General features: G+C 35.9%; 3 protein-coding genes across 11 annotated transcripts; 1 reads left to right on the top strand and 2 right to left on the bottom strand.

The window, feature by feature from the left end:
- Positions 1–9,793: 9,793 nt before the first annotated feature.
- On the bottom strand, positions 9,794–13,115 carry LOC140877063 (transcription termination factor MTERF9, chloroplastic). Of its 2 annotated transcripts, none has more exons than XM_073280544.1 (7): positions 12,472–13,115; positions 12,026–12,104; positions 11,774–11,958; positions 10,996–11,685; positions 10,495–10,915; positions 10,288–10,393; positions 9,794–10,201 (listed from the first exon to the last, which is right to left on the bottom strand). In XM_073280544.1, exons 1-5 carry the CDS (start codon positions 12,796–12,798, stop codon positions 10,601–10,603), a joined length of 1,596 nt encoding a protein of 531 aa, XP_073136645.1. In that variant the 5' UTR covers positions 12,799–13,115; the 3' UTR covers positions 9,794–10,201; positions 10,288–10,393; positions 10,495–10,600. The 2 variants fall into 2 exon arrangements, with proteins under 2 accessions (XP_073136645.1, XP_073136646.1); XM_073280545.1 differs by having other exon boundaries at positions 10,292–10,393.
- A 17-nt stretch (positions 13,116–13,132) lies between these two features.
- Positions 13,133–22,602, top strand: LOC140877064 (F-box only protein 8). Of its 8 annotated transcripts, none has more exons than XM_073280552.1 (6): positions 13,133–13,313; positions 17,864–18,018; positions 18,160–18,314; positions 19,207–20,432; positions 20,512–20,574; positions 22,288–22,602. In XM_073280552.1, exons 4-5 carry the CDS (start codon positions 19,298–19,300, stop codon positions 20,523–20,525), a joined length of 1,149 nt encoding a protein of 382 aa, XP_073136653.1. In that variant the 5' UTR covers positions 13,133–13,313; positions 17,864–18,018; positions 18,160–18,314; positions 19,207–19,297; the 3' UTR covers positions 20,526–20,574; positions 22,288–22,602. The 8 variants fall into 8 exon arrangements, with proteins under 8 accessions (XP_073136653.1, XP_073136652.1, XP_073136651.1 ...); XM_073280551.1 differs by having other exon boundaries at positions 18,160–19,098; XM_073280550.1 differs by adding an exon at positions 15,208–17,529 and having other exon boundaries at positions 18,160–20,432.
- A 3,606-nt stretch (positions 22,603–26,208) lies between these two features.
- On the bottom strand, positions 26,209–27,133 carry LOC140884927 (protein NDR1-like). Its single transcript, XM_073291828.1, has one exon. The coding sequence runs from the start codon at positions 27,012–27,014 to the stop codon at positions 26,379–26,381; it is 636 nt and encodes a 211-aa protein (XP_073147929.1). The 5' UTR covers positions 27,015–27,133; the 3' UTR covers positions 26,209–26,378.

Here is a 27,133-nt window from a genome sequence, read left to right as displayed (position 1 = left end):
TTATGAGAGAATTCAGTCTGTGATTTTTCGAAAATTACATTCTGAATTGACAGATCAGATCTGTAAATCTCTTCGATAAAAATCTGATTGGTTTCTAGTGCAATCAATCAGAGGGTTTCAGTTTTCTATTCGTGGACCTAATTCAGGAGTTGATCGAGCGAGTCATCGGTTCCTGGGATTTACAACAAGAGCATATTTAATCTGTTGGAGTCCATAGTTCAAGCCATAGCTTGAAGAGGTAAAATTATAATTGTTATTATTATTTTACTTGCTTATTTTAATCGTAAGGATTTGATACCCATGATATGGAATCGTTCCATATCAGAAAAGAAAAAATTTTAAACTTCCGCTGCTCCGGGTATCAGATCTGACTGATCTGAAAACGTGTTTCAACAGTGGTATCAGAGCCAGGTTGTTCTCAGATCAAACGATTAAAATTTATCGATTGTACAAAATTTTGGCCTCAGTTTTTGGAAAACAAAACAAAATTTTTTTTAAAATTAAATTTTATGGGCAACACGGGCAGGGCAGCGATCGTCGCCATCCAAGGGCAGCGATGGGCTGCCCAGGCCCCACGTGGGGCTGCCCTACCCCACGTGGGGGCGGGGCTGCCCGGGAACGTCCCGGGCAGCCCGAAAAATTAAAAATTGATTTTTTTAAAGAATTTTAAATGTTTAAAATTTTAGTTTTTGGTTCGATCGAAAATTGTTTTAATTAGTCCACGAGGCAATGGGTCAAAATTGTTTGAGCCCAAAATTTTTAAAATTGATTTTTGGATAAATTTGAATTTTTGAAAAATTTATAAATTTTATCCGTTAAATTAGATTTTATAAAATTAATTTTGGTACAATTGATGATAAGATATGATCTTATGATTATATTAGATAAAATTTGATTTTATCTTTTTAATTATGTTGTCATTGCATGTTATTCAATGATTTAATTATTGGATAAGAGGATGATCGATTGTCATGACCAATTTTGTAGGTGTATGTTAGGTTGTTTACATTTGGTCTTTATTATTGTTGTTGGGTTTTATTAATGGGCTTGGTTTATGGCCCAAATTTGATTTGTCATTTGTAATAAAAGTGGGTCTGGTTTATGGCTCATTCCCATCCTTAAATATGTATCCTCTACTTGTCATCGAAATTTATTGTAAATTTATTAGACTTAGTGGGAGATAAAGATTTGAAGACAATGGTGGGCCCAACAATAAAGACCGAAGAAATGTAAATTGAAAGCTCAATGTAATAGGATTGCATTGCATACTTGCATAACACCTAGGATTGGACTTAGACTCGTGATTGGCAACCACAGGTCGATTAGATCTAGGCATCGATCATCCTTTATATAATATTTGATATTATTGTTGTATGCATGTTTAGACTAAATTGCATGAATCCCACAAACATACAAATATTAAATGATGAGACAAATTTTCAAAATTAAAATCCCTCATTTTAAATATGATTTAAAATTGATATCAATATTAACAAAAAGGAATTTAAATATTGTTTAAATGTTCTTACCTTCCATCAACGATCAATGTATGAGATGCTACCCGCGGGCATGGTCCGGCTCATATTAATGGGGGGGCCCGTTCGTCGGAAAGCTGTACATTGGATCGACACATGTTGTAAGTTGAGTGGAACTCCCATGGGATTGACTCATATTATTGGGGATCCACATGGCGACCGTTCATCACAACTTAATATTGATGAATAATTTTGACATGTCACAATAAACGGCGTCATATTATTGAGCTCTTATTGGACATGAGGTAAAAAAATATGGGGGTTGCTTTGGAAGCAATTGGGCTCTACCTTTTGAAAATTATGGTTGGCTGATATTATTCGGGACTATGGTTTGTCAATTGGACTTCATGTTCCCACTAAGGAAACAAGTTTCTCGTTTTCACTAGAGGGTAGTGAAATCGTTAAAATAGTGGGAGTGTGATTCATAAAATTAATCTCGCCTTATTTTATGTCTTAGTAAATTAATTAAGCAATCACTGATTATTGTCTGTTTCTTTTCAGTATTTCATTATGATGAATTCGCGCAATCCACTATACTCTATTCTCGAACAAAACAAACTGACTGGCGCAAACTATACGGAATGGTTCCGTAAGTTAAAGATTGTTATAAGTTCGAAAAAGGCTTTCTACGTGTTAGAAAAGTCTCCTCCGAAGGAAGCCCCATCTGATGTGAGTCCGAAAGAGTTGGCTAAACTTGATAAATTTTGGGACCATGATATCAAGGCCAAAAGCTACATGCAGGCTTTGATGTCTGATAAACTTCAGAGGCGATTTGAGGATGCAGTGAATGCTGCTGACATTCACAAGGCCCTCAAGGAACTTTTTGGAGCTCAGTCGAGATCCGAGAGGTATGCGACTGTCAAAGAGCTCATGACATGCCGCATGTGAGATGGGACTTCGGTCCGTGAGCATGGAGTACACATGATTGGGCTCATTGAAAAGTTGGTAACACTCGATCTGACATTGGAGCACGAACTGAATGCGGACTTATTACTTCTCTTCTTCCTTCGTCGTTTGACGGTTTTGTGATGAACTTCAATATGAACAAGATAGAGGCCACCCTTGAAGAGATGGTCAATATGCTTGTCACATATGAGGCCACATTAAAGAAGGATAAACCGGTACTCTTGGTAGGCTCCTCTTCTAACTCTAAGAAGGGACCAAGTGCAAAGGGTAAGAAACATTCTGCCCCACCCAAGAAAACTGGACCCAAGAAGAAGAACAAGACAAAGGCTTCAAACGTGAACAAATATGAAGATGTTTTCCATCACTGCAAGAAACCCGGTCATTGGAAACGTAACTGCAAAGAATATCTCGAGCAGTTGCGAACTGCAAAGGGTATGTTTTATATTGAAATAAATGTTTCACTTAATACTACTTCTTGGGTATTGGAAACCGGATGTGGATCTCACATTTGCAATGATTTGCAGGTGATGACAAGAAGTCGTAATCTTAGAATGGGTGAGACCCAGTTGAGGCTCAGAAATAGTTCTAGAGTTGAAGCCAAAGCTGTGAAAGACGTTTATTTAGTTTTGCAGAACGATTTTAAGTTATTTTTTAGAGATGTTTTATTTGTGCCAGATTTGGTTAAAAATATTATTTATGTTTCTATGCTTGATAGAGATGGTTTTTTTTGCAATTTTGTGAATGAGATTTGCAATATTTACAAGAATGAATGTTTGATTGGATGTGGACAACTTGAAAACGATCTATATAACTTAAAATTAAAAGACGTACCAATTAATTATGTTGATAAACCGGCAACAACAAATAAAAGAAAAAATGATAGTCAAAACCCGGCAAACCTTTGGCATGCTAGGCTAGGTCATATTTTCTCAAGGAGGATGAATAAGCTAGTGGGAGAGGGCATGTTTGATATGTCTGATATTAACTCTCTATCAACTTGTGAGTCCTGCCTAAAAGGAAAAATGACTAAAACTCCTTTCAAAGGAAAACTGAGTGTAGTCAAAATCTGTTGGATTTGATCCATACAAATGTTTGCGGCCCATTTAGTATTGGTACTAAATATGATCACACCTACTTCATTACCTTTACTGATGATTATTCTAGGTACGGGTATTTATATTTGATGAAATATAAGTCTGAATCATTTGAAAAGTTCAAAGAATTCAAGGCTGAAGTAGAAAACAAACTAGGTAGGAGTATTAAAGCACTTCGATCAGATCGAGGTGGAGAATACTTAAGTACCGAGTTTTTGGGCTATCTAAAAGAGAATGAGATTCTCTCTCAGTGGACTCCTCCTATGACACCTCAGCTAAATGGCGTTTCGGAACGTCGCAATCGAACTTTGTTGGACATGGTTCGATCTATGATGAGCTTCACTGAGCTCCCACTTTTGTTTTGGGATTATGCACTTGAAACGGCGGTATTGTTGTTAAACAATGTCCACACTAAAGCAGTGAACAAAACTCCATATGAATTATGGACTGGAAAAACTCCTAAGTATTCGTACTTGAGGATTTGGGGATGTCCTGCTTACGTGAAGCAGACAGTGGGAGATAAGTTGGATAGTCGATCCACCTTATGTTATTTTGTAGGGTATCCGAAGAATTCAATCGGATATTATTTCTATCATCCTACTTAAACAAAAGTGTTTGTTTCGAAGAATGTCACCTTCATGAAGAAGGAGTTCTTACTTAATAAGAAAGGCAAGATGATGGAACTCGAAGAAATACGAGAAGAACCCGAGATACAAAATAACGATCCCGCACCTCTGGAACCAATAAATGACACGCCACATCCTAGAAGATCCGAGAGGACTTCTAGACCTCCTATTCGATATGGTCTGCTTCTTGAAGGGGATCAAAGTGAAACCGACATTGGATGTGATCCAAGAAACTTCAAGGAAGCAATTTCTGATGCTGATTCGAACTTATGGCTTGAAGCTATGCAGTCGGAAATAGACTCGATGCATACAAACCAAGTTTGGTCTTTAGTAGATCCTCCCGATGAAATTGTTCAAATAGGGTGTAAATGGATCTACAAGAGAAAACTTGGGCCTGATGATAAGGTACTGACCTACAAGGCACGATTGGTCGCAAAAGATTATACTCAAAAACAAGGTGTTGACTATGATGAAACTTTTTCACCAGTCGCACTGTTCAAGTCCATAAGAATCCTTATTGCCATAGCAACATGGTATGACTATGAGATATGACAAATGGATGTGAAGACTGCATTTCTTAATGGAAACATTAAGGAAGAGATCTATATGATGCAGTCCGAGGGATTCACATCCATGGGAAGCGAGCATAAGGTATGCAAGCTTCAGAGATCAATTTATGGTCTCAAACAGGCATCAAGAAGTTGGAACCAGAAATTTGATGAAACAATAAAGGACTTTGGTTTCATCAAGAACCCGGAGGAACCGTGCGTATACAAAAAAGTGGTTAAAGATGCTGTTACATTCTTAGTGCTTTATGTTGATGACATCCTACTCATTGGGAATGATGTAGGAATGTTACAATCAACAAAGATATGATTATCACGTAGATTCTCGATGAAGGACTTAGGTGAGGCGTCCTATATTCTAGGAATACAGATCTATAGAGATAGATCTAAGAGAATGATAGGACACACTCAAGCAATCTACATCGACACCATATTGAAAAGGTTTTCTATGGATGAGTCCAAGAGAGGACATCTACCTATGTGCCATGGAGTTTCTCTATCCAAGTCCATGTCTCCCAAGACTGACGAAGAGATAGAGAAAATGACACACGTACCATATGCGTCAGCCATAGGGAGTATCATGTATGAGATGATATCTACCAGACCGAATGTGGCCTATGCTCTGAGTGTCACGAGCAGATATCAAGCCAACCCTGGTCAAATGCATTGGAAAGCTGTGAAGGATATTCTTAAGTACTTAAGAAGGATTAAGAATGTATTCATGGTTTATGGGGGAAGAGAATTGAAATTGGAAGGCTATACCGACTCTAGCTTCCAAAGCGACCTGAATGACTCGAAATCAACCTTTGGATTTGTATTAATGCTCAATGGCGGTGCTGTCTCTTGGAAAAGTTTCAAGCAGGACACCACAGCGGATTCCACCACTGAGGCAGAATACATTGCAGCATCAGCTGCTGCTAAAGAGGCCGTTTGGATGAGAAATTTTGTCCAAGAGTTGGAGGTCATTTCTGAAGCTGTTGGTCCAGTCCCGGTGTACTGTGACAACACTGGTGCCGTTGCTCAGGCAAAGGAACCAAGGTCTCATCAAAGATCCAAACACATACTGAGGAAATACCACATCATCCGGGAGATCATGAAAAGATGAGACATCACTGTCGAGATAGTGGCCTCTGCAGACAATATCGCTGATCCACTTACTAAGCCCTTGCCAGGACCATTATTTGACAAACATTGTGAAGCAATGAGACTACGTAGTATGACTAGTTGGCTTTAGGGAAAGTGAGAGATTGAAAGAGTGGGTGTCCGGTTAGCCAACTTGTGGCTAAGGGCTTTTGTGACTCTATGTGTAAATAATATTTGTTTAATATAATTTACACTTTTATATTGGCATTTACTTTATCTTTTATCATATTATTATGTTGTGACGTACTATACGATGTTTAAATAAAGACCTTGAATATACTAGAGTGCATGTAAGATGTGATAGTAGAATTGAATGACTATCATGAAACACATCTTATAATCACTGTATATTCTAAACAGTTCCTAGTCAATTAAGTCGTCCGCTAATAAGGATAAGAATCGCTCGCTCGATATTGAGACTAGCATTTGCGATGCCTAGTACCATGTTTTATTGGTATAGAACATAGAGATGTTCGAAGCATGCAAATGGATATTCATATGATGGATGATCGAACTACCCTATTCGGACTTTCCAAGTGGTTATCATTAATTGAGTGGATAAGTCCGCGGTTTTGGTTGTACACCATTAGTCCTTACTACTTGAAACATCATGGAGACTCTATATGTTAGTACTGTACTTTGACTCGTTTACCGACTCTATGAGGGTCATTAGGTGTCGAGATTGGGTACAGTTACGACACATATAGGATTCAATGCTTTGTTGTCAAGGATTCACCACACGCTTGCGAGTGTGGATATCCTATGCGATTTGAGGAGATATTAGTGTGACAAATATCTGGCCAGAGTACATGATGTGCTTTAGATTACTTGGTTTCCTAGTAGCACATGTGATGTCACTATTTGATCTTCAAAATGCATTGCATAGTTATCGAATCTCGAACGACTCTCGATGTACCAATGGTTGTTGATTCGATCGAAATATATGGATGAAGAGACCGTACTGTACGCTAACCAAAACCTACTGATTCTTGCAGGCACTATCAGTGATACCTAGGGAATCATGAGGCGATGTTGCTAGACGCTCTTTCCATGATTCGATGGGTAAGTCGGAAATTTTTGTTCCGGGTCATAAGGAGTTGTGAGCCCACGGCTAGCTGTATCCCTGAACCATTGATGGTTACACAAGTAATGGATTTCTAATCCCCGTTGAGATAGTTGAATTTAAAGAGTTAAATTTGGCGAAAGAGAAGTTGGACTTCTTATAATAAAACAAAGGGAGTAAGGTTTCTTAAAATGACATAGGGATGAGCATTTTTGGAAATCACTGAATTCAGATTCAGAAAAATTATCTTGATTTTAAAAGGTGCAGAAATGGTTTCTGTGTACATTGATGAAATCAGTTTATCAATCAGAGTCATGATGAATTTTATATTAATTTCTATAATAACAGGCTTGGCTTGTTGGGCTTAAGTTATGACTAATGGGCCCTAAGGTGTTAGTGTCCTATTAGACATATAAGTTAGTCCAGTACAGAAATTATATATAGGAGTTGATGGGATTTTCGAACAACATAGACATCTACAGTTTTCGAAAATCCTAGATTAATTCTAAGGAGAATTTTCGAACTCTGTCTTCCTTTTGTGAGAGAATTCAGTCTGTGATTTTTCGAAAATTACATTTTGAATTGACAGATCAAATCTGTAAATCTCTTCGATAAACATCTGATTGATTTCTAGTGCAATCAATCAGAGGGTTTCATTTTTCTATTTGTGGACCTAATTCAGGAGTTGATCGAGCGAGTTATCGGTTCCTGGGATTTACAACAAGAGCAGATTTAATCTACGTTTTCAGATCAGTCAGATCTGATACCCGGAGCAGCGAAAGTTTAAAATTTTTTCTTTTCTGATATGGAACGATTCCATATCATGGGTATCAAATCCTTACGATTAAAATAAGCAAGTAAAATAATAATAACAATCATAATTTTACCTCTTCAAGCTATGGCTTGAACTATGGACTCCAATATGTAGCAGACCTTGCTTTTTCGCAACCACTAATATATCAACCAAGCGCGCATTCAAGGGTACCTGCTGAAGACGAGGGCCTTGGAATCCTCGTCTTTCCTCTTTGCGACCCTCTCTTGGTTTCTCTTCCTCCTTTTTCCTCTTTCCTAAGTAGTGTGGTTCAACAGTTTTCTCAATGCGTATATACTTTTCGGCTCTTTCCAGTAGCTCTTCCAAAGTACTTGGGGGTTTTCCCGTTATGGATTTCTTAAATTTCCGATGGCGGAGGTTTTGTTGCATAATCCCTGTTAGTAGATCATGATTGACATGTGGGACCTCGTGAACAACCTGAGTGAAGCGTTGCACGAATTCCCTCAAGCTCTCACCCTCTTTCTGCACAACCGAAAATAGGTACGACGCAGTCTTAGGGTATTTTCGATTAATGGAGAACTGATGGAGAAAACGCTGAGTAAGTTGTTCCAGGCTTGCAATGGTTCCTGCTGGGAGTTTATTGAACCATGCCAGTGCGCGATCAGTCAGTGTAGTCCGCAAGATCTTGCAATACGCAGCATCGCTGAAGTCATATAGATCAAATTTTGCATAAAACATGTCTAGGTGATCCTGAGGGTCTCCTGAACCATCGTATTCTGGCAGATTTGCTATTTTCACTCCAGCTGTCAGTACCTCGGCTAAGATGGCAGTAGTGAACGGGCTGCGCCGGGCTGGTAAGATTGCCAAAGCACTTTCTCCTCTCTCCTCAGTACAAACTCCTGGGCGCATGGGCATGTGGCTATTTACCTCCTCATCGTGGAAAGCCACTTCCCTTTTTGCATTGGGGTGTGACCCTATTCGGTCCAACTTCCTCTACTTGTGTGTGTCCTCTTTCTTGGTGGTGAGATGGAGGTAGCTCACCATTTAAATTTTGATTGTTTTCAGGATTATGTTGTTGTGTTGCCAAAAAATGTGTCATGGCCTCGACCACAGCACGCGAGGCAGCCTCCTCCAACATAGACTTCAAGGCATTAGGGGTGATAATAAACTCCTCAGCGGCGGGGGGTTAGGAGGCGGGAGCTCCCGACCACCTTCAGTGTTACGGGTGGCATGTGATCGTATTTGCATCTTCAGTGAACAAGTGATTTCCCACAGACGACGCCAATTTGATGCGGGCGAATAATCGTCTCCCTAATCAACAAGTAAATTGGGAAGTCGTACGTTCTCCTGATATCCTGCTTCCTCGGTCACCTGAAGAGGGCGAACGATCTCTTGTTCTCCTACTTTTTTGGTCACCTGAAGAAGTCGTATGATCTCCTTTTGGGCTATCATCTAATTCACGAACAAGCGTTAGAGGCGCCGGATGGTCACCCGACGAAAACCCTCCGACGCTCAAGTCAGCGATCACTTCCACAAAACAGGAGAGCAGAAAACTTTTGTAAATTAAAGAGTCACTTACTTGAAATGAAGAGCTTGAGTGATATTTATAGTCAAAATTGAGTTAAATTACATATTAACCCTCCAAGGCCTTAAAATTGGCAATTAACCCTGCTAAAGTCTAAAAATGCAAATTAACTCTTCAAGACTCCCAAATTAAGAATTAATCCTTTAAAAAGCGATTCTCGCAAATTGATCCACTTAATTTATTTATATATTTTAAGTATACTAAAAATATACTTATACCCATCATATATCATTACCAAACCCCGTATAATTTGTCACAAAACATCATTTATCATTATCTTCCATTTTATAATCATTCTTATTATATATAATTTACTTACCTATTAACCAAACGGTAAGATATAAGATATAAGTATATAACTTTTGAATCCAAACTACTGTTGAAGATGAACAAATAATAAAGGACATGGAAGCCAATGACTACTATTCAAATGAAAGCACTCGTACCATATTCAATGATATACTAACGAAATATGCAATTTACTATACATACATGATCTTTATTTCAATTAATGACATTTATTTTTGCAAACTTCATCTCTGTACCCATTAATGAACAATTTGGACCAAAAATTCCTTTATAGAGGAGATTAACCTAAAAAGATTAACAAATTTTTTAATCAAATCAAATATATATATAAAATATAATCGATCCCAGAACATGAAAAATTTAAATGGCACGGCCCCACCGCTTTTTCTGAACGTCGGATACGAAGGAATTCCACTGTTGAAGAACCAGCTCCTCACGCAGTTAACAAGCAATATAATGGGGAGCATACAAAGGCAAGAAACAAAAATGAAACAGGTATAGTGCACACTGTAGCGTAATGCAACGTATCTGTTAGCAGCAAAGACTAGCTACACGAAGTTAGTTGTTTCCGCAAAGAAGTTCCAGAGAGTTCAATAACAAACCTGTTGAAAAGAAAATTTTCATCAAGTATCAACCATATGTTTTGCAAATAAAACCGTGCATTAAAATCTTCAGAATGGATCTATACTTGCCAGTCATGTTCTCTTTTGTTGCCTTGACAGTATATGAACATATATATCAGCAGAAGTGTTAAGCCACTGAGATGGAATGCTTGATAGAACAGTGCAGCCAACCTGCCACATGCATCATTGGACGTTGATGCAGAGCAATAAATTTAGGATTTCATAAAGACAAATGAACCACTCTTTGGAGAGTAATCAAGAAGCTGGTTTACCGTGGATGGGTATCTTGAATATCGATTCAATGCACATCTTGTGTAGTCAGACGGAGACTGTTCTTCTCTTAGCCATCGGTAATAGATTACAGAAACTCGAAGCCTACTACTGCCTTTCATATTTCTTAGCAAAATCTTTGAGCAGTAGTCTCTGGCGAAAATCTAGATATTCATCTAAGCTAGTCCCTGCCCACTGCTGGCAAAAGCATTCATCAGTAGGAACAAGTGAACTCAAAGGAAATGGCCCTTTTGGAGCTTTCTTCAATGAGACCAGAAACCGATGGCGGGGTCTGATTCTTTGGTCCAAAGACAAGCTAAGATACATTGGATATTTGGTCAGAGATTTGACCTCGTTTCGAAGCTCATTGACCAAGTACATATATTTAGGTTTCAGATTTCCTTCCAAGGACAAAGAGAAAACCTGATCGAATAAACATGCATGTTAAAAGCAACCCACTCATGAGTAAATATGCGTAACTATTTATAGAAAAGCATGCACACCTGTGTAAGACTGGTCGACACTTTCAAAATGTCTGAATTGTGCATACCAATACTTCTCAAGAAATTGATTCTAGAGAGTAAACCATCTTTAATGCTGTAGTGAAGGATTTGAGGATGTTTAGTGACCATCTTGACTATATTCTGTCTAGGTGCTTCCAACTCCTTCATCAGAAAACTGAGACGGGTATTCCAAGAAACATCTATCCGCTGAACCAGGATTTGAGGACTTAACTGCACAACTTTACTTAGTTCATCCTCTTGGATCCCAATCTCCTCTAGTAAGTACTTCACCGTCGGTTTTAAGGAATTTTCTACGCTGTAAGAAAACAGTGATGGTGTGACAGTAATTATCTGACCTATTCTAGATTCTGGGATGCCCAAGCTATTCAGAAAAGCAACATGAGGCTTCAAGATGTTTTCCACAGTGTACTCCAGAACTTGAGGTTGTCTTAAAATGATTTTCTTGATATCCCTATGTTTAACACCCACATTCAACAAATATTCTAATCTTTCCTCTGCTGATTCAACATTTATCTGAAGGGATGGCATATGCCTCTCGTACATTTGGATAAAGTTAGATTCTTTAAGTCCAAAAGTGCTTAAATAATCAAGAAGAGGAAAATATCTTTTGTCCAAGTCTAATTCTTCTAACAAATGGAGAAACGTGCCCTTAGCAGAGCTCCCTGCACCCTGGAAAATTATGTGACGCCAGTTTACTTTACTATAGGTGTTACGAATAAAGGGACACATTCAGCAATTTTGTCGAAATCACAGATACCTTGTCCTTGAAATCTGCATTTGAATAACCAATTCCAGCCGAGTTATTAGTATGCAAAGAAGTGTTTTTGTCTATCTTATTTACATTGCCCAAGATATTCTTCCCAGTTGACCTGCCCCGCCTGTTAGGTTCAGAGTTCGACGATGGCACAAATGAAACATTATCTACATGCAGCCTGCTGTTGCCTGTGTGTAGGAATCTCTTCAATCCATAAACATGTCTCAAGAATTCTACTTTCTATTTCAGTCATACCTTCTCTTGTGTCAGTTGTACCCCTTGACTTTAACCGTCGCCTATCTGCTTCAGAAATCTTAACTTCTCCAAATTCATCCTGGATAGTTCACTCAGCATTAACACGCAAAAACTAAACTTATGGAAAACAAGCAAACTAGATCAAGCATTCAGCTATCGCGTACCTAATCTTAATGCTCAAGCATGCAGCTAAAGAAAACTAAACAATCAAGCCCGTATAAGATAAGATGGATGCTCCGTTTTCCAAGATTAAATCCATGGAAAAACCAAAATTTTCACGAACAAGTTTAAATGAAAAATCACGAAGCAATGATTTTGAAGCTCCAGAATTAAACTTTCCTCGAGCAAAATACAAGAAAACAGTAGAATCACAAAAACCCACTAGGCAGTTAAATCAATTCAATTAATCAAATGAAAAAAAAAAAGAAAGAAAGAAGAAAACATACGTCGGAAAATGAATCATCATCATCATCATCCCAATCTAAGTCATTACCGCCTCCCCCGTCGTCTTCATCATCGTACGGGGACAACGGCTGGCCGTGCCTGGACCGTCGATTGGTCTTCAAAATCTTCGGATTGGAATGCGAAGACGCAACACGCGTTTTACTACCGCAACCTTCACTTTCCCGTCTCTTCTTAGCTCTCGAATTCGACAAAGGGTCTGCACCAGAATTCAGCAAAGACGCGGCAAAAATGTGAACGGCCACAGAATGCGAGCAAGGCGGGAGTTTGGGATAGTTCAGTGAGAAGGGGAGAACCGCCACCATTTTCATATAAAGAGTTTGCGGAATATACCGATACCTTATGGCTTATACTCCAAAACCCTACACAAAGACGATATTTTGACAAGAAAATTGTGGTCCTTGCAATCCCAACCTTATCTTGCCCGAGCAGCTTGAAATGAATTTGAATCAAACCCAAAACCCTTTAAAAAAACAGAAAAACCCAAAACCATAAAATAATTTAAAAAATAACTTAAAATGATATTTTATAATAATCATTCAACAAGGAAATATTTTAAAATATTTACAATTTATTCATTATTTAATGAATATATATATCTATATAAGATCTCAGCTGGGCTTTAGAACTAAAAAAGAAAAGGACCCGAGCTGAGATGAATCTTGTACGGAATCCTCCGAGCACATCAAGATGCTGGAATCTGGAGACCCTCTTGTGTATTATCCAACTTGGCTTGGTTTCGTCTTCTCCATCGGTTACCTGCGAACCAGGATGGATTCAATTGCGAAAAGGATGCGTTTTCTTCAATGGAGGAATGGACATGCGGGTGATTATCTCTTTTGTTTCAAAATTTCGCAAAATCATTTATGTCTTTACTGGAAATAGAGCAGTTAATTGACAAGCACATGGTTTTTCTCTTTAATTTCAATTGTTTACAAAACCGTTACATTGTTTACAAAACCGTTGCATGTTCTACTAGGCAGTGTTTGGTACGAAGGATTAGGTAGGTTTGTGTGTAATTTTTTATTTAATCCATTGTTTGGTAGGATTTTTATTAAAACAAGCTAATCTAACCTAAAAAGGATAAAGTTGTTTTATAGTAGGTTAACTAAACCCTCCTCTCACCCTAGTATTATTTATCCTTGTTTTTATCTTATTCATAAATTCCATAATTATCCTTTTCCTCCAATCTAAAATTCACCCATCTAATAAAATATAAATGGTATTTTTGGCAAAAAATTTTAAACCATTATTTAATCTTATTCCTAAAAATCAAACCAAACACAATACTATTTTTAACACAAATTATCAATCTTTATTTATCATTTCTTTTATCATTCATTTAATAATCATTCAATAATCATATCAATTGAACCAAACACTGTCTTATAGTAGAAACTAGAAACGTCGAATTGAATTCACCTTGTGTGTGTTATACTTGTGAGACGGATCACATCCGTAAAACGGGTCGATCGACCCATATTTATAATTAAATATAATACTTTTGACTTAAAAAATAATAAATTTTCATGGGTCAATCAAATAGGACATACCGTCTTATAAGAGTTTTCGTGTTGTGTGCGTCGTGAAAAAAATGTGAGCTGGATATTTTTCTTTAGTGAATGGAATGGAGGGGGAATTAAATAGATGAGCTTAGTGAAAATTTAATTTGGTTAAAGGATCTTACTTACTATTTTTTTACATTTTTTTAAATATAAAAGGGTCTCCACTTAAGGTAATATGGTTGTTTAAGGTTGAGACCTATTTCCAAGAGAAAGCAATTCACGTGAGCCTACTTTTGCAATCAGTAGAAATGTCTGCTGAATGTATTGAGTCTTTGGTAGACATCTATTGAAAGTCGGTTGATCATTTACCACTGACCTTCAGTATTGTCTACCGAAAAAGTTTTTGTGAACTGAATCTCAGTCGAGATGAATCGAAAATAAGTCTACATGAAATAAAAATCAACTTAATCATTCCATGTAAACTGAAAATCAATGAAAAATTGAAAACAGTCTACATATACTAAAAATCAGTTGGTCAAACTTGTCCCGAGTGAATTAAAATTAGTCAAAACAAGTCTACATGAACTGAAATTTTTTTTTAAAAAAAAAAAGACTGAAAATTGATGACTTAACAACACTATTTTCTTTTCCTTTATTATTGCATTCTAAATTGAAGAACTCCGGACAAAGAATAAAACACTGGAAAAATAACGAAAGTTGGATGCTGTTACTAGTCAATATCGTCATAGAAGGAAAAAAGAAAAACGTGTAGCAAGTTAAGGAAAAAGGATAGATAGTTTAGAAAACTCATTTGAGATGATGATTTTTAAAAGACGTATGGAGGGAACAATCAAAGTTCAATTTTTGTTTCTATTTTCCAGGTAATCCTTTTAGTGAGATTAACATATTCTTTCTAAAAGGATGAGACATATTTTGTCAAATATGAAGTTAACGGGGTTTGTATTCCAAATTTCCTTCGGAATGGGGTGTAGTTTATAGGCTACAATATATATAGAGTTTCAGTTCTTGTTTGTTTAGGAGAAAATGCAATCTCTTGGTGCTCGAAAAGCAAAGAATAGTTGCCCGTTCCTCAACTTAAGCTGAATATCCCTCTCTTGCGTCATGTACTACTGAAGTTTTATGTATTAGATGTTAAAAGTTTACTACAACAAATGCACGTCAAATGCTCATCCTCTCCAGATACTTTTGCATCAGGAATATTTGACTTTGCCAACGGATCTTGGATATATTTATATTGAGCCAAGGGCAACTAACTCATTGTAAAGAGGACCTCTATACAAAGAAAATAATGAAGATTTCCAAGATCTTTGACCGAGAAACGGGTAGCAAGAGCATGAAGAGTGTGATTGAGGAAATTATTATTGTTACTAATAACTCTTAAGTCATCGACATAAACTAGAAAATAAAGAATACCGCTTGCTTTGTGGTGAATGAATAAGGAAGTGTCACCCTGCAAATTGACAAGCCCACAAGAGATTGCAAATTGACAAGCCCATAAGAGATTAAGAATCCTTTAAGCTCATTATATCTTGCCCGTTGAGCTTGTTTAAGACGTAGATTGCTTTTCATAGCTTAAATAAAAAGGTCGCTTATATTGATATGCAAATCCCAGTGGTAGTTGTATACAGACTTCTTGTAAGAGTGTACGGTGAAGAATAGCATTTTTGGCATTCAATTGTTAGAGTGGTCAACCATTTGACAAAGCAAGAGATAGAACAACACGAATTGTTGTCAGTTTTATCACAAGACTGAAAGTTTCGTGGAAGTCAATACTGGGTCTTTGATGAAATCCCTTTGCGACTAGGTGCGCTTGATACCGAGAGTTTTACCCATCAAGATTCCATTTAATGCAGAACGGTCATTTACAACTGATCGCATTGTTGGAAGTAGGGGTACTAGTTCCCATGTACCATGTCGAAGAAGTGCTGCAATTTCATCAGCCATGACCTGTTTCCATTCTACTATTTTTATTGTTTTTGAAACACAAGTGGATTCAAGAGATTCTTGAAGGGGATGAACAATGCTGGTTTGATATATGCCTTTAGGCTTGAAGATGCTTTTTTTGATCTGGTGATCATGTGGTGAGAAGGAACGTCTGGTTTATTGCTTGAGCGAGATATGACAAGAGATTGAGTGTGTTATGAGATATATGAATTTGAGTTGGAGATAGAGATGAGGAGAGATTGTTGGGATAGTTAGTTGATGAAGGAGAATAAGAGATATTATCACAAGGATTATAATTAATTTGAGAAAGATGAAGAACATGGGGAAATACCTTTATCTACAGAAGTAAACGGTGTTGACACCGTGAGTGACCAAGGTAAGACATGCCGTGGAGGCAATCAACTAATATGTTGGTATAGTTGCTTCTCTTTGCGGCAGTTGGAGCATGGTTTGATAACAATCCAATTTGACTCTATATGTAAATGATCTTTCTCAGTTCAAATTTCAAGCAATTTGATTGAAGGCGGCCAGTACACAATGATTGAAAATATTTATGCAATTGATAAGTCGTGTGGAAGGTCTCATTTAAATTGGATATTTTACATGAACACTAGGTCCAAAAGAGTAATCCCTACTGCCAATCCAACAGCCCCACATTACTTATCTCAACATGTTGTGAGCCATTGGTGAGTGAAACAAGCGAGTTTGGCGATGAAACAGATAGAATCCCCTTGAAATGATTATTGGAAATCAACAATCTCATTATGAGAAGCTCATTTGACTATTGCTTCCATTTTTAACTCCAATGATCTTCACCCTCCAACCATTGAAGCAGCTTAAGTGCATTGAAATGTTGTCATTGCATGATCCACTTTGGATCTCGCTTTAGCATTACATAATTAGTCTGTGCTCTTAATGCTTCATGGTCCTTGCAGCATTAAAACCCAGGATTTTGTTGCCTGGTCGGAAAATAAATCCAATTTGAGAATGTTTAGCTTCTGAAAATTCGTGGGTACAAGTCAGATCCATGTGTATAGTGGAGAATGAGTCTGTTTTTGGTTTATTTTAAAAGGTAAACATGCAACTGATAATATCTAAATGTAGTGTTTTGTCCATGAACTACGAAAATGTAAAAGCTTATTGGCATCTTTAATTGCTTTAACACCTGCCTAGAGAACTTTTGAAGGTATCCACAGTTTGTGACTGAATTTGTAATTAAGTAAAACAATCAACATGCGCCATTTATTAGAGAAAAATTTTTAATTTAAATGACCAAATCTACTTTGCAAATTTTTTTTGTTAATGAGCGGTTGCAAATGGCATCCGCTGTTCTATTATTCTTTGCCAAATATGAAACACAGATTTTGTCCGGTGAACTTTTAATTTAGTAGTAATTGCAAGGGATAGAGGAAAATTTCTCCTACGCTTGACTCAAGGCATGCATGCGATGGTGAAGACAAATGTTCGACTCAACCAAATGTAAGGCATGCAGATGAGGGCGACGACAAACCTTGATCTCCCAAATGTAAGGCGTACACGCAAGGGCGAAGACAAACGTTGACTCTACCAAATGTAAGGCATGCACGTGAGGATGAGGACAATTGTCAAGTAGGAAAATACGTGTTTGGGTAGAAGTCACGAGTTTTATGCTTTTATATCTTGCCCATGGGTTTTATCACTTTCACTCCGCAATTTAGAATACAGGACTTTTTCCTGCTTAGGATAAATTCTCGTGTTCTTGGTGAAGATCTTTCTTCCATTGTCATGTTTGGTATTCTCAACTTATGAAATAGGTGACTATTCATTTAACCTGTATTTATGCATTAATAATTTTTATAAATTGCCCCTAACTTTTTTAAACATTACTATATGTTGATACTCCTTTTTCCTTCATGATTTTTGTCAGACTTGTCAAATCGAGATTGTCTTCGTGATCCTCGCTTTTCCATTTCAATCAAAATCGGTACTTCTAATCGGCAGAGCAACAGAGGTCCTGAAGTTAATTGGGAAATTTTGATCCTGTACTGTTAGATTAGTTGGGATGCATGTGAAAACTTTTGGGTAATTTTACATTAGTTTCTTGCATTTCCTTCTAAAATCTTGATTAATTCTAATGCATGGTATTCTTTAATTTGATGTTTTTAGATTTCTAGTTTTTCTGTATCGTGGAAAGGATGCTAAATGATATTGTATCTTAATTAGGTGATTTCTGTTCGATAAAAAGTTTTGACTTCAACGGAAGAAGGCTTAGCAGTGGAAAGTTCGAAGTGGGGCCTCGGCGACACACAGGTTGGATTTATAACCCACCACTGGAAGCTTTAGGGGAAAGCTACATCTGGAGGCGTGGAGTAATTAGGGTAATATCATTTTTCTGTCGATATACTAATGGTTCGTCATGTATCAGTTTTTATTATCATCTTAACCTGGCTTCTCCATGAACCGCAGTAACCAGTAAAAGAATACATTAACAGCTATGTTTTGACTCTCTCTGATAATTTGAGATCCATATGTACTTACTTTTTCGGCTATACCTCCTCAGCATGACATCATGTTATGACTTCCTAACACCCCTTTCCATACTCCAATCATTTACTCTTAGGATTAACGGTCGCAGGTAAAATAACGTACATGGATTTTCTTCATATTTCCTTTTCTGATTTTTTTCTCTTAATGTTCAGCTTATTCCCATCTACTTTTCTTTGAACTAATTAACTTGCTAAGCAATCATTCTCAGCTATGATTTCTTATAACAGAGCATTGGTCAATTGGTGATAGTTAAAGTTCATTTGATATATTTGTTCCAGCCATCTGTTGAAGCTACATTCGGCATAGTTTGCAATTGTCAACTGTATTCTTTTTATAATTCATTTCATGACAAGTCACTAGCGTGGTTATCTTGGCTACAGGTGTATCAAAGTTCGTAAATGGTGACTGACTGCTGTATGTGGTGGCGAATTGTCTGTGATTCTGTGCTGATTTGAATATTTTAGGATATTTTGACTGCTTTTGCAGGATAGGTGTTTTATATCTGAACTATAGTTTTGTGGCTGTTTCTTGTGAATCTTGGCCTTATAGCTTTCAGTTAAAAGTAAAATAGTGCTATTTTATGCTCAACTAAGCGATGCACGAATTTTGCACGCGGTGAGTGGTTTTTGTAAATCATTGATCATACAGTGCATTTAATGAAAGGAAAAAAAGGAGTTCAATTTTCTGGTTACATTTCTGAATCTGTTCTCTTAGTCAGTGCAGGAAAACTAGTCATTCAAATTGAATCGAACGGGATTATTTCACGTGTTTAATTGTAGATCTCCTTAGACTAGAAGCTAGAGCCACCTTAATCATGTCTGATGGTGGAGGCGTCCGCATGAGATACGATAGTGCAGCTCGAATTGGACACCTTGAGGAAATCTTAATTAACATAATCTCAAGACTTCCTCCTAAAGATGCGGTGGCATGCAAAACTGTTGCAAAACATTGGTTAAGCATGATATCTGAACCAAAATTTGCCAACTTGCAACTCAGCCATTCCCAAAAGAACCCGAACTATATCATCTGTCCTTATCCCAAAGGATCTGATATTGTTACTCATCTGTCTTTGATGGACGGAGATGGAACAATATATAGAACCCTCCCGCTTCCTGGTTTTGAGACAATAAGTTCACCTGACATGGTCTGTCACTTGAATGGCCTGATATGCTGTGTGAATGAAATTGATTTTGATGATGTAGAGATACGCTTGTTTAATCCTATTACTCGGGAGTTGTTACTATTTCCCACAGGGAGCCCATCCTTGTTACCTCCATCAGTAGGGGTTGTTTTCGACCCTGACAGCACCAACTATAAAGTATTTCGGTTCTTCTTGGATTCAATTGAATCTGGAACGTGCAAATGCGAAGTATATGCTTCTGATTCTACAGAATGGAAATTGGTTTCCGAGGACGTAGAACGGCCAGAGCCAAATCCCATCTGTCCCATGTGTCCTTACTATGTAAGTGTAGCTGGAAAGATGTATTGGTTTGAGTGGTCAGAGCCAGATCCTAGTTACCCCTTAAGTATCCTTTCAGTTGACCTGAATGATGAGTTTTCAATCATCATGCTTCCCAAGGCAGTGAATGAATGGAGTTTCTTGATTGAATTAGAAGGTTTTTTGGCTCTGGTATGGCTAGATTATCCAGATCTCTATGCCGCGGATGTGGAGGATGATCCGAAACCTTTCCTGGAGGTATGGAAATTTGAGCCCCTTGGGTGGAAATTGAGAGCCAGTGGTGCGCTTGAACTGGATCTGTTGTCAATCCGTGATTTCAATTCAGTCGCTGCTCGGGGCAACGAGATATTCTTCATAATCAAAACTGATGAATCCCTCTGCTTTTGCATCTTTGATCTGGCTGATGGAACTCTGAGGATGCTTGATGTGGGCGATACCTATGATGAATACGTCCCTGTTGCGTTTCCTTTCGTTGAAAGCCTCCTCAAATGTGAGTAAAGATTTTTTATTTTTTGCACGAATCCCTGTTGCATAGATATGGAGTTTGTGTGATTTTCATTCTTTGACAGGCAGTGGAGATTAATGGAGAGACAAGCCTGCGGGTTTTTCAGCCAGAAAGGCCTCCCGATTTGGTAAGGATTATATACTTCTTATGCAACTTATTGTGTTAGTTCACGTAAGGTATATTTGCTGATCATGGTGTTTCTGAAATGTGTCGTTTGGGGTTTAAATATTAGTCAAGTTCGACGCAATTGAAAATGTCGCGCTTGGGTTGCCGCACGATTGCTGCACAGTAATTTTCTAGCAAACACGATTACTGCACGATAATATTCTAGCAAGCACGATTACTGCACGATAATATTCTAGCAAGCACGATTATTGAACGATAATATTCTAGCAAGCACATTTACTGCACGATAATATTCTAGCAAGCACGATTACTGCACGATAATATTCTAGCAAACACATTTATTGCATGATAATATACGTGGCACGTGTTTCGCACGTGAAGAATTATATTGTCTAAATTGATTAATTAGATATTATGATAAAAAAATTAAAATTAATATAAAAATATGATATACTAGCAAGCACGATTAACGCACGATAATATATTTTCACGCACGTTTATTGCACAATTACTGCACAATAATATATTATCACGCACGTTTTTTGCACGATAATATACTAGCACGTGGAGCACACATGGAGCATTATTTTGTACAAATTGATAAATTAGATTTTTTTAAAAACTTTCAAAATAAACACATAATTTGAAATATAATAGATTTATTGAATACCCTGACATTATGATTTGCCATAATTATGATCTTGTTTGTTGCGATAGCTTTTTCTTAAATTTTTTTACATTTTCTTCTTTTCTTACTTATTAATATGTTTCCTTTTCTTTTTCATTTATATTTGTTGAGTTTCTATATTTGTAAATGAATTGAGTGGCATAATTATGTTCCATATTTTGAGTTGTTATGTAATGTCTCTGAAATTTTATCAGTAAATAATGAGGAATTAACACATGGATTTAGAATGGGTCAAACTACACAGGAATCGTTCTTTGTGAAGCGTAGATGTGTAAACGCCAAATTATCTGTAGGATATTATTTTGTTAATGTTAATAAATATATAATAGCAGCAGGAATTACATTTGGGCAGCAGTTTCTATATTTCATAAATTTTAATTAGTCAGGTACGTTCATTTCCGATACAAGTACTGTAAATTATTCTCATGTAAGTATTATCACTAAGAATTATCTCATATAAGCAGTACTTTACAAGCTATGAGTAGAGAGATGATATGATTGGTGAACGAACATCTGAGATTTATAAACGAATGGCATGCATATGGTAGTAATTGTGAAACTAAAGAGATGGGGGATGGAAGGTATGATTGTAATCCGGCAAGAGCCAACGGAGTGTCATTAGCCAATGGATGATGTATCTGGTTTGATATCATGATGTTGATGCTACATGGTTTGTTTCGGTTAACCGGTGAATGATGTATCCGATTGACTTCTTGTTGTTTGTCGGTCAGTGAACGATATATCTGGTGCGACATGTTGAAGTTGTGATTCTGGTCAAGAGATCATATATTTAGAATGAGTTGATGACATGGATGTGCTTTTAGTCACATGTGGATTGGATTGCTATTGACAGTGATAAATAGATGCATGAGATTGCTATTACCGGTTTCGTGTTATATTACAAGTTGATAATTGACTTATGGTTCTTTACGTATTCCCTACAAGCTGGTTTAATTTTGGTATATGTTCGATTATTAACATTCTGGTGGGTGTTAGACAGCCTTTTTTATGAGATTTGCTTTCCAGTGACAGGTCGGGATTTCAGCTGGGCGGGAGCGGGGCAGGGATCATAGTTGAGATGAGGCGACCGGTTAAGGGTAGATTCTTTTCATACCAGTTTGTGAGTCCTTTGCATGATCAGAACAGTTTTCTTGGATGTGTTTCAGTTTCTTGGATGAGTTGGAGGGGAAATACAAAATGTCCTAATGCAATGTGTGCTATCATGTCTTCTACTATTGCAAGTGGCGGAATATTGTATGTTTGTCATTTGAATTGGTTGAATGTTTGAGTTCCTTGTAATGATTACAGCTTGTGCTGTTAAGTTAAATAATTATATTTGTGTCTCTTAGAAACAGATTCATTATTGTTATTTTTATTTAATTTATATAATAATTTTTAAAATATCCCGAAAACAAAATTAGGATCCCTTGTTTTAGTTTATTGTTTTTACAATATCAAATTTCACCTCTCTTTACCTATTTTATCTATTTCAAATATTATGTTTTTTGTTAAACTATCTAAATTTAGTTCTTTCCAACAAAAATGTAAGTTTGAGAATGTATTTTCTATATTTTTATACGTTATTTGTCTTATCCAACTTCTTATTAATCTTTGACCTACAATTCTTTAATATATGTAAATTATTTTAAATTTAAATACTTATTTTATAAGATGGCGCATAGTAGGTGAGTTCTGGGAAGACTTTTGGCACCGCGTGAAGCTTAACAACTGGCTCATAAAATTTATTAATGTATCATTAACTTTTAATTTTCGAGAATAGAAGTATCATCCACTCGGAGGCAAAGACTTGAGAATTTCACCAATTGTTTAGGGATTTGAGCATGTTGGAGTCGCAACTCACACTCACACGGGTGTAGATTTAAAAATACTACTACTAGTCTCAAGAAATCATCGTCATACTCATTTAGCTTACATTTTATTTTTCACTCATTTCAATTATATATATATAATTTAGTTTTCATATTTAATGTTATCTTCATAATCACTTACAAATTTATTAATCTGTGTGAAAGAAATCATAATGTGAAAGAAATCATAAGGTTAAATGAGTTGGACGAATGAAATGTATAATTTTATTTACTTTTTCACATCAATTAAGAAAATTATTGAAAAACAAAATTTGCAAACAAACCTTTTACTTCATTATCTAATATCAAGACAACACTTTTTCCAACCATCCTAAACATTTATTTTTCATGTTTAGTATAATTTATCAATTAATTTACGAGTCACCCTAATCATTAAATATATGAGTTATTTGCACAAACCACCCCCGTAAAATATTTAAAATGCACGCTTATTCCCTGTGAAATTTTAATAGGCATCTTCAACCTTGACTTTTTAAAAAATTAACACACTCGCCCCTTCAGATTAGTGATTGTTGCGCACGCATCCCTCATGCGATGGACAAAGATTTTGATATTTTTTTTACACCAAATACCCCTGTGGAATATTAAAAATGCATATTTGACCCCTGTGAAAATAATTTTTAAATATATTCAACCCATAATATATAATTTTTATTAAAATCTAATTATAAAATATTTAGCAAATATTTTTCGTTTAATTAATTTTATTTTTAATTTTAAATTTATTGTGATTATATAATTATTTTTTAAAAAATATTATTATTTTATTTTGTTATCATTATTTTATTAAACTTTCTTTTTGTTTCCAACTTTTCCATTAAAAATGCATTCATAAACGAGATTTAAATACCTAAAAGTACCAAAATATTAAATCAAAATGATAAGTGAATGATAAGTACCAAAAAATTTTAATTTTATTTATTTTTATTTTTAATTTATTTATTTTTAAAAAAAATTATTACTTTATATCGTTATCATTATTTTATCAAATCACTTCGTGTTTTCAATTTTTCCATTAAACATGATTCATAAATAAGGATTTAAATATCTAAAAATACCAAAATATTGAACCAAATGATAAGTTCATGAAGGTTATTTTTTCGATTTAGAATTATATAAGCATGTTATTTTTGTATTATTTATTACAAATTGTGCAATGCATATTCTCAAAAAATTTAAATTTTGGTTCAATAATATATAGTCCTAAATCAAAAAAACAATATGTTTGAACTTATCAGTTTAGTTTAATATTTTGGTACTTGAAATTATTTAAATACTTGTTTATGAATGCATGTTTAATTGAAAAGTTGGAATACGAAGTGAATTTAATAAAATAATGATAACATGATAAAATAATAATATTTTTTAGAAAATAATTAATGAATGATAATACATTTAAAATAAAAATAATAATAATAAAACAAAAAATATTTTCTAAATATTTATAATTGGATTTTATTAAAAATTGTGTATTATGGATTGATGTATTTAAAAATTATTTTCATAGGGGTCAAATATGCATTTTTAATATTTCACAGGGGTATTTGGTGCAAAAAAAATATCAAAATATTTGTTCAGTCGCATGAGGGGCGCGTGCGCAACAATCACTCATCTGAAGGGACGAGTGTGCTAATTTTTTAAAAGGTTAGGGTTGAAGATGTCTATTAAAATTTTACTGGGGAGAAGTGTGCATTTTTAATATTTCACAGGGGTGGTTGGTGCAAATAACTCTTAAATATATTACTAACACTTCTAACTATTTATTCATCCTTTAAAATATTCATTAAATTAAGGATAAAATTGCAATTTTCTTTTAAAAAAATTACTTTTTCAATAGCTTTGTTAATTTATATGAAAACACGCACAAACTTAAATATACGAGACACACGAGGAATTTCTGTTTTCATTCAATGATTCAAAATTTCAAACAATTGGTTGCACTTTTTCCAAAATTTTAGTAAAAAGTGAGAAGAATGTTACTAAATATAAAAGTTGGATTATACATTTGACATAACAAAAAAATATATAATTAAGACGAATGAGATACATAACTTGTAACAGTATAGTTAAGTTTTCGTTAAAAAAAAAAAAAAAAACTTGGACCATGCTACATGTACAAATTGAATTACAAGCTGGTTTACAAATTGCATTTGTAATTACAAAAATATCCTCCATATCTTTTTGAGAGATTTTTTCCAAATAAAGTGTAGAAATAATTTTGTCAATTCAATTATATTTTATAACCCAACTTGTAATATCATTTGTACATAACCTACCTAGTCCGTCAACTAAAAAAAGACCACTGTCAAATTTACTCGTCAAAAACAGTTTATACGATTGTCCACATTCATCGTGTCTGCATACACTTATAAGCTCATTATTTATGCTCCACTGTCAAATTAGAAGAAACGCTCATACTTTAATTGACTAGAGAAACAATCATTTGTATATCATATTATATTCTTGTTTTGATCCAATTAAAATCCAAATAGCCACTTTCCTAAAATCATAAAATGACATCGTATAGGAGACTTGGGGGGAAAAAGAAAAGGAGAAGATATTATATTCTAATTTAGAGTTGAATCAAATTTACGGGGATTTTTGCATTCATGTCTCAAATATATATTTGAATTTTGATACTTACCCCTTCTTCTTTATCAATAAAAAAAATGATAACATGTATGAGAATCAAATGTCAAATATCATGAAATACTTCATTCGTCCCAATTATATAGTTCACATTTCTTTTTTTTTTTTATTTGTCTCAAGTATATAGTCACATATCATATTTAGTAATACTTTTTACACTCCTTTACTAATATATCTCTATTAACTATACTTTAAAAATTATGCAATCATTTTTTAATACATTAAATATGAGATAAAATAGAAAGTTTGTATAAAATTTGTTTTTCCAATGAATTTTTGTAATCTCTATGAAAAAAAAGTATGGCTAAATAATCAAAACTGGGTGAGTAATCTAAAACAAACGGTGTGATTATTTGGTAGGATCAACCCTTTATGTAATACATAAAAATCAAATTCAAAGGCCGAAGAACAATAACTTTATTTCATTTTTAAGAAAAACAATAATTTTATAATTAGATACATCAAAAATCAGATTCAATTTTCTTTAAAAAAAAATCAAATTCAAAGCTCGAAAAAACAACAATTAGAGCTATGTTAAAACAAATTAATGAGACAAATAAAAGTCGATCATGTAATTAATTAACACATTAAAATGGCAAAAACAACGGAAAAAACCGTGGGTGAAAACCTGGCCCAACGCCAGCCCCGATCCGGCGCACCGGAAGTCAGCTTAATCCCTTTCTTGCCCACTTTCTGCCCTCCGCCGCCGACCTCCACATCTCCCACCATCGCCAGATTGTGCCACTTGGTATACCAAAACACGATCTTGAACTTCACTCTGGTACCCAACCGGACGCCGAAGTTCACCGTCGAACCGCCAGAAACCGCTGTGACCGCCTCCTCCCACGGCACTCCGGTGGCCTGCACCAGCTCTGCGCGGTTGGCTTTCTTCTTGTAGCCCTGGTAGAACCCCTTCACCGTGTGATTAGCTACGACGGAAGCCGAGCTCTTCCCGCCGTACAAGAACGTGAGGCTGATGTTGCTGTAGCGAACGCCCTTGTCCTTCATCCGATTGGCCAGCAGGAGGCGGAAGAAAATGGTGCGGTTGTCGGCGGAATTAGCGGTTGCGTTGAGGGCTGGGACGTAGAATTGCTCGATGGAGCAGGTCGGGTAGGAGGTGAGTAGGCTGAGCCACATGCAGAGGGCGGTGAGGCCGGAGGTGAATATGAGGATGCAGCAGCACCAGACCCAATCGCCGGGGTCTCTCTCCGCCATGCCGGAGAGATGTTTGATCCCGGGTGGCACTTTCTGTTTTTTTTTTTTTTTTTTAGAAAATAATGATTGAGGGAATGTTTTTTTTTTATTATTATTTATAGTTGTGAAATGATGTGATG

The sequence above is a fragment of the Henckelia pumila genome, chromosome 2, assembly GCF_033568475.1.
Source record: "Henckelia pumila isolate YLH828 chromosome 2, ASM3356847v2, whole genome shotgun sequence".
NCBI classification, from domain to species: Eukaryota; Viridiplantae; Streptophyta; class Magnoliopsida; order Lamiales; family Gesneriaceae; genus Henckelia; species Henckelia pumila.
The sequence above is the reverse complement of the archived record's forward strand: the minus strand, read 5'-3'. Positions and strand labels throughout refer to the sequence as shown.

Bases quoted from the DNA above. Each gene is read 5' to 3' on its own strand.
- LOC140884927 (XM_073291828.1), bottom strand. From the start codon at position 27,014: ATGGCGGAGAGAGACCCCGGCGATTGGGTCTGGTGCTGCTGCATCCTC.
- LOC140877063 (XM_073280544.1), bottom strand. From the start codon at position 12,798: ATGAAAATGGTGGCGGTTCTCCCCTTCTCACTGAACTATCCCAAACTC. The intron at 11,959-12,025 runs GTATGACTGAAA...TCCTACACACAG, and splicing joins TACAACTGACACAAGAGAAG to GCAACAGCAGGCTGCATGTA. The intron at 11,686-11,773 runs GTATCTGTGATT...ATAATTTTCCAG, and splicing joins ATGCAGATTTCAAGGACAAG to GGTGCAGGGAGCTCTGCTAA.
- LOC140877064 (XM_073280554.1), top strand. From the start codon at position 19,298: ATGTCTGATGGTGGAGGCGTCCGCATGAGATACGATAGTGCAGCTCGA.